Below are 8203 nucleotides of genomic sequence, written 5' to 3'. Positions count from 1 at the left end.
ACTCTTTCCTTTCAAGGAGACCCTCTTCAGCTCTATTCTTCTCTGTGGATGGTCTCTCATCCACTGAGTGACATGGAGACTTAGAAGGCGTTCTTAGAATTATACTCCAGGCAGCTGTTACTACTTAGCCAATGTAAACATGTGAAATGATACTAATTTGCCCCCCCAAGTACAACAACCTCTCCCTAGCTCTGAGATGACAGAATTTTGCAAATCCAAGAAATATAATCCTCAAAACCCCAGAATACCTCTACCTAAGGTGACTCTGTGGCCTCCTCCTGAGCCGCTCACCAGATACTGATGAATCATAATTCAGGTTGTTCCCTATACCCACAAGCTTCCTTTATGAAAGGAAACTTTGTATTAGATGGAACTCATAGTAATTCACACTGCACGCTATTAGCATCATCCAGCACAATTTCTGCTTTCTCTGCTCAACTTCCTTTCCTGTGTCCTTCTCAGTGACTTTCTGGGTTTGATAGGACCTGGACAACTACTCTTGCTGAAATTTGTTAAGCCGATTTTTGAACGTTATAGCAAGGACTAGACGCACCAATTAAAAACCTACGTAGTATAACAGTAACTCCAAATGAACAAGTTTGATCAATTATTTTATTTTACGAAATTCCAAAAATTGAAATGTGGGGATTTCCTTGCCACTCCTTTGCTCTACAGATAAATAAAAGGAAAAGTTTGCTCAAGGGAAATATATAAAACGTTTTTTATTTGTTTTGCTTTGGTGGGGGAAGAGAAAGTAAATCAGGAACTAAAAATTTGGAGTTTTCACTTTCTGTTTCTTCAGAAATAATCAATGAGTCCACAGTAACAGAAACAGTTTGTTCTAAATTAAATAGACAAAAACACAGTTCCTCTCCAACTTCACCATTTTTTTTTTTCTCTCTTCATGTAACTGTCTTGGTGATGCAGTGTCTAGACTTCTTGGAAGAAGTGATGGAGTCTGGAATTTATTCTGTGGGTTTGAAAATGGCTATTTGCGTCTCCTACATACTTCTATGTGAAAATCCAGTGCTTTCAGAATATGTAAAAATCATTGAACTGTTTACCAAAAAAGAAAACTTATCCATGAATATCAAAACTTTAAGCTGCCACCAGCGGGGAAATATTATATGGATTTATCCATTTTATCTACATCATCTCATTGTAATATGGGTCCCATCAGCCATTATATCCCCCCAAAATGCAAAATAATGTGTACTCATGAAAGAATTATGGAAGACATTTTCTAGCTTTTGAGAAAAAACAGTAAAATAAATTAGCTTAAAGGATAGAAATCCATTCTTGTTTTGGTTTTAATAAGTAATTCACAGAAATTTGTCAACTCAAAGGGCAGTTTTTTTTTATATCACAGGTCCTTCTTTAGGTTTTTGTCATTTATTAGCTGGATGAAAAGAAAGCAATCTTAGGCACTGAGATCTAAACCATGTTTGTACAGCCTACATTATTAAGTCTGACTGTAGTTTGTCTCTGCTCTTAAGGAAATCATACTGTATGCTTAGAGAAAGTTCAGAGTTATTTGTCACCAATTACCTAAAGCTGAGAGTTGGTCTTACACATAGCTGTAGCCATTTCCTGTAAGTTTTTGTACCTTATTTTACAAGGCTGTCACTTCTTGAGGCTTTACCCTAGAAAATATATGTCTACCACAGAAAAGTTTCATTGCAAACGTTTATCGAGAGATAATAGCCTTACAGGGTATAAAACTCCATAGCATTGACTTGTTTAAAATAAGCCTATCCCTAATTTTGAAACAACATTCTCCAGCTCTATTAGATTTTCTGTGACACCAAAAAAAAAGAAAAGAAGAAGAGCAGCCAGAAGGGCGTTTTTTTATTTAAATTAAAAAATACACATACACAACACATTGAACAGAGCTGATCTCATTTATACTATAAAATCTCTATTAGTTCTGAAGAGTAGCATAAAATTAAATTATAAAATAAGTTACGTACAAGGGGTAGCCTTTCTAGAAGAAAATGAGGTATTCTGAGTATATAGTGAAAATTTAAAAATCTATGGAAATGAAATGACAATAAAATGTTAAAACCAAGGCATTATTATCCTGTATTTCTTAATTGGAACTCCAATTATTAAAGTTTGTTATTTTTTTAAAAGTTGATATTATTTTGCACGGTAATGATCATAAAAGCTCTTAGGACACCTTAGTTATTTTATTTATTTCAAGAGTACTGAAGTAGACTGAAAAGTGGGCTGAATCTTGTGTCAACAGAACTGGAGTTATTCCAGTATATCTCAGTTTCTCAGTCTGTAAAATGGGTGAGCCATCCTGCCTAACTCACAGCATTGTTCTGAAGAGATAACTCTCAATTTATGCTATAAGCAGTTGAGTTTGGGCCACTTTCACAACTTCAGTGAATGCCACAGAAGGTATGAAGATTTACTGATTTTACTGAACAGAACACAGATGGGGTCTTGAATAACTCAGAGTCATTTCAAGAAGCTTAGCTAAGAATGACACAAAATACTTTTCATTAACTACACTGCTTGAGAACTCTAGTTTGACAAGGGAGGTCTAAAACTGAGGTGGATTCTCATGAGAAGTCGTGAACGGTGCTACGTGTGGCCCCAGCCCACGTCCCTAAATCTAGTTCACAGAAAGGTCTCCTTAGCTATGCAGACCGTGGAGCAGGGGTGGGTCGAGCCATGTCCAGTGACATTGTCTTATGTCGAGGACACGCACACTCACTGATGACAATTGCAAAGTTTGGAATTACTAACTCAGGAATAGAAAATACTCAGATCAGTGAGGGAGCATCCTTTTACTGGTGCATTATACATCTTGAAAAACCGCGACCAAAGGGGAGAACGTGAGCCACAAGAGCATTAACTCTGTTGATGAAAACACATTCCCACTTGCTACAGATCCACTAGGATTTTTGATATTCAATTAAAGAAACCTTTTTCAAAGTATATTCTTGAGAGTACTAGTTTTAAGCAAAATCAGTAGGTGCTACCAAAAACTGTTTTAGAAGCACCGATTTAAAATCTCCTTTAAATAGGCTTCTGTAAAACCTGATTTCTCAGAGTTTTAAAATTCTATCTCTATAGCAAAGAGGATACATTGTGCAGCATTGCTCTGGAACACAGAAAGCTCTTTTTCTCAGTTGAGCTAAACTAACATTCTAAAAAAATACATTGTAGGGAATACTAAATTAAGGGATGTTTAAAACCTGTATGACCTGTCTGAAATGGCCAAGAAACTGTTATCTCCAACATACTTTCTAGAGCAATTTTGTTGGCAAAGCAGACACCTGCCATGGGTACTAGATATGAAATAATATTTGCTGAAATGTGACTCCAGAGTTCTGTTCTTATTTGAAAAATTGATAGCAGTTGGATACCTGAATAATCATTGTCTGCTTAAGGACACAGGGTAATGATGAGCAGAGGGGGCTAAAGTATTTGTGTAAAGGTTATACAAACACTTTATAGGGGTGGGGAAATTGATATCTATAGAGAACTCAGAATTATTGACAGCTGAGAGGCATTCAAGATTTGTAATTGGAAATGGAAGGCTTTCTTCTTGTGTCCTTTTATTCAGCCATTGAATAATTATTTACTAGGTACCAGGCATCGTGTGGAGTGTTGGAAGATGCAGAGACATGTAACACTTGGTCCATGCCTTTAGAGAGATGAGAGTCTGGACAATTTTAGTAGAAGAGTGATGAACACTCTGGGAACACAGAGGATGGGGCACAGAAACCTCTGCTAATTTTCATCTATGAAGCTAAGTTAGTAATATCCCCAATCCTTGCAAACAACTGCCCTTGGTACACATTACAAGCCTGTTTTTGTACACATAGGACTTGCACACAGTTGTTATCAGCAGTAACACATGGATTACAGGCAGCAGTTTGGTTTGTTTGATTTAGTGTTGTTTCACTAAGGCTGTCTCTGTTTTTAGCAAATAGATGTAGTAAGACAGTGCTTAGTTTAGGATGGAGAAGCACTTATCCCAGAGTTGCTTTATTGCTATATTTCTCTATGAATAGTAAACAACAACAACAACATCTGATGAATAAATCTCCATTCAGATGTTTCCCTCGATTCAGAATTATCATGCCTCTTGGATACTGAAAGTACCGATCAATGCACAACACTGTAATTTAGGTTTTGCATATTTTTGCATGGCCTTAATACATGAACTTAGCGAATTTAGAAGAATACAGAATCATGGGCTTGTAGTTTTCCATAAAAAGTGTTCCTCTAAAGCTTTGTGTATTGAGAAACCTTGTTTTCATTAGATGGTTCTGGTTCTGAAATTTTCTGATGTTCAAGTTTAGAAACTCAGAAATACAGTTGATTTCATAGAAGATTCCGTTCTCAAAGAGTAGAACTTTGACTTTTCAGGGGGTATGTGTATTAGAAATAGGAATATGGGTCATGCTTTTTGCTTGTGGTGGTGGGCATATAATTCTTCTGGGGCTTCCGTTTTTCGTTGCCAAAATACATGTTATCCCCAACGCATATTTTACGGACTACTACAATGTAGTGAAGAATGATTGATTGGACTGTTGTATTGTTCATCTGGATGAAGAAAATTTGGAGAATTAAAGGAGTGGAAAAGGACATACAGTGAAATGAACATGGAATGAGGGGAAGGAAGAAGAGCAACTTCAACATTATCTGGAACACTCTATTTCCTTTATATATAAAAAAGTGATCAAATGACAAAAATGATAACATTTACCTATTCTGATTGTTGCTAGATAAGTATTTCTCACATTATTCCTCTCTTTTACGTTAGTTAGAAAAGAAATTATTATTCACAATATAATGATTCATTCATTCAACAAATAATCTGTTGAGAGCCTACTATGTGCTAGCAATAAAACGGAGAAAAAAACGGACGTCATCCCTGCCCTCTGGCATTTGTGTTTTAGATGTGAAAGTGAAATGTTTGGGAGCTGATGTAGAATATTCAAAAGGACAAAGTGAGGGGATGGGGGTGAATGAACTTTTACTGACATCGGGGAGGTGGGCTGCTGTTGGTACTGAATCAGTAAGCGATGACTATTCTATGCTGATAGGAACTGCATTACTTTTGGTCAAAATAAAGTTAAAGTTTCATCATGCATTGGTGGGGGGCCACACATCGAAAGCAGTCTTATGTGTTATCACTTTTCTCACTGGTTGCACGCCCAAGTTCACCTGCATTTTTCTTTGATTCCCTCTAGTATATGACTGCCGCCGCTCCTATGCAAGGGACCTACATTCCCCAGTACACGCCTGTGCCTCCGACAGCTGTTTCCATTGAAGTAAGTCTGTCTCTTCTTACAGAACAAGGTTAGGGCAGATAAATCTCAGCCACATGCACTGGGGTCCACCATAACCCCCCAAATCCTTATTTGTGATTTTTGTTCTGCTTGAACATTTGAAGTTGCAAACTCACTCTGTGAAAGTATGTACTTTACTTGAACATACCTATGTTTTGCTTTGCATATGACATAAGCAAAATTTGGTATCCAGGTCTGCGAGGAGTGCCATTTTTATGTTTAGAGAAAAGATCAGAGATCAAATAACTGCCTCATCAAATGTTAGCCACAAACACTCAGAAAGAGGAAGGCAAACATGTGCAGCTATTTGAATGAGCTAGTTCTCTGATGCCTTGTTTCTCCAGTAGTGGGCCCTAGACCAGCATTATCAGTATCACCTGAGAGCCTGTTAGCAATGCAGATTTTCAGACCCCACCCGGATCTACTGAATCAGAGTTTGCATTTTAACAAGATCCCTTAAGGATCAAGGTGCACATTAGAAGTTGAGAGGGACTGGATTAGAGAACTGGTTGTCAAACTCTTCTGCATATCAAAATTATTTTAAAAATTAATACTTTAAAAAATAGTGATGCCTAGGTCCTTTTGCCAGAGAGTCTGATGGGGTCTAGGGTGTGGACTGGACACCAGGATTTTTAAAAGATGCTAGGTGATTCTAATGTGTACCAAAGATGAAGAACCACTGCTCTCGCCAATGAACCTTGACAGGACTGTGGCATCCTACAGACAAGAGAGAAAAACTTCTACCACTCATATTGCTATGGATGCTGTGAAAGATAAAGTCATATTTTCCTTACTGCAAGCTTTGTCCCTTCCTTCTCTCTTTCCATTGGGCTGAATCCATTTCCTCTACACATTATTTTACTGGACAGAGCCAGCAAGATACATAGGAAAGGAGTGGGGCATAGGGCTAGGTGGATGGTGGTAAGACACTTAGAGGTGTATACTTCTCTCTGGTTCTAACCATTATTGTTTCTTGCCCCCCCCCCCGCCCTTCCCCTTCTCCTGATGCGCATTTGCCATTATGGTCACAGTGCATTTCTTCCATCAGTTGGGACTCCTCTGGAGTTCACGCCATTGCTACTCCATGAGTTGGCCAACCAACTCATGTTGGTACCACTCATTGTGGGAGACCACCATGACTCTTCCAACCTCTGGAGCCACAGAGATTGGGTGAGATCTTTACAGACCAAATTAGATCTTTTGAAATGTTTGCTTGTTTTTACTGTGTGACAAATATTTGCTCGTACCAAGGTTTGGGAAGCACAGACATTTAAGAGGACAGTGTCCTGTCACTTAGGAAACCAAGGAGGTCCAATTTTTAAATCTTTTATGTGTTCCAGACCTATGGTCCCCAAGGAATGTTTCAGTATTAAAGAGGTTTTAATTGGCTTTTCAGAATTTCAAGAATATGTGATTAAAATGTATGTTCTTTGCTATATTTAGCTATCAAAACCCATCTAGGCCATAAGAAAATTATGAATCTAGACATTGTAGGTGACTTTAAGCATAAATCTCTGCCACATATCCGCATTTCTCTATCTCTGGACCAAATGTGTGTGCTTATCTACAGAATCTGGGCTATTTGAGGACTATAAAATAAGGAGACACATTTGACAGTGTTGTTTATTGGGAACAGTCTAATTATAGTTAAATCTGGGATTTAAAAAGAAATATTTCGCTAAGAATTATATAAGTATACCCTGATATATTGCCTTGAGTTTGTGCTTATAAAGGAAAGCACTGATGCATTTTCTATGTAAAAACACTCATTGAAAATTCACCAGTATCCACACAAATCAGTGTGGGTGGGAGGTTCATCAAAATGCATAACACCAAATAGTATATTAGGGAAAAAGAAGATTGAATTCATAAAGGGAGAATTTTCAGATTCTGAGGAACAATTTCAGGGAGTTTTGTTAGGGATAGGGAGTTGACCAAAAACCTATATCCCTGCAGAAGCCCAAGGCTATAATATAAGTAAAACCAGGAGAATGTATTCAGATAGATTCCCTCCTTAGGACTACTAACTACCAAACCTCTCTCGGAACCAAACACATTCTGAATAATGACCAACTCAAGAAATCCATTCTCCTTGGCAAAAGCCATTCAAATGGTAAGGGGAGGAGCGAATCAAAATTAAGGATGCTTGTTTCTTTTTTTCTTTTTCTGAAGCTTCTAAATGAATTCCAGTTCACATCAAGGAAAATGAAAATAAATAAATAAAACAAATCAAATTGCTTAAGGGAGACCCTGCTTAACAGTGTCCTTTAAAAGAATTCCAAACTTGGATGTAGATTTTTATGAAGGTCAAAGTCCATTGTTTTGCCAGATCATAGAGACAGGGTAGACTACTTTATTCCCAGGAAAATGCTCAAATATACACGTTTTTATAGGAATTCTGCGTGAATTTTTTGATTAAGGAATCACTATTTAGTGCGGCTGTATGCAACCATGATTTAAAAGTTCTAACTATGGGCAAAATGCTTTCCTCATCATTTGACTGCTACAGGGTCTTCTGATGGCAAGGCTTCTTGGTGACACGATGAGGTAAATTCCTCAGCCCTTATCCAAATGTGCTCTGTGGTTTTTCTTTGGGTTCTTCCTGTGGCTTTATATAGCTGAGCGCAGCTCTACTCAAGCCACATGGAAGATGGGTATGCCCTACAGTCCATCTGCAAGAAGCCCTTTTGCTAAAGCCAATAAGACTTTTGTGTTCTTATTGCCTCCGTAGGGTGTTGTTGCTGATACCTCTCCCCAGACAGTGGCACCTTCATCCCAGGACACAAGTGGTCAGCAGCAGCAGATAGCAGTGGACACATCCAACGAGCATGCATCCGCATATTCTTACCAACAGTCTAAGTAAGTTCAAGCCATACTAAACTCTTTCC

The 8203-nt window shown here is 37.9% G+C and overlaps 1 protein-coding gene across 3 annotated transcripts in view; it reads left to right on the top strand.

The window, feature by feature from the left end:
* The window catches only part of RBMS3 (RNA binding motif single stranded interacting protein 3), a 242066-nt gene that overhangs the window by 216184 nt on the left and 17679 nt on the right, over positions 1-8203 (top strand). For all 3 annotated transcript variants that reach the window (XM_007446814.1, XM_007446812.1, XM_007446813.1), the window contains 2 exons: positions 5217-5297; positions 8047-8174. In XM_007446814.1, the coding sequence (XP_007446876.1) occupies positions 5217-5297; positions 8047-8174 (209 nt within the window). The remainder of the gene's footprint in view (positions 1-5216; positions 5298-8046; positions 8175-8203) is intronic.

The sequence above is a fragment of the Lipotes vexillifer genome, unplaced genomic scaffold (genome assembly GCF_000442215.2).
Source record: "Lipotes vexillifer unplaced genomic scaffold, Lipotes_vexillifer_v1.1 scaffold1020, whole genome shotgun sequence".
NCBI lineage: Eukaryota > Metazoa > Chordata > Mammalia > Artiodactyla > Lipotidae > Lipotes > Lipotes vexillifer.
The sequence above is the reverse complement of the archived record's forward strand: the minus strand, read 5'-3'. Positions and strand labels throughout refer to the sequence as shown.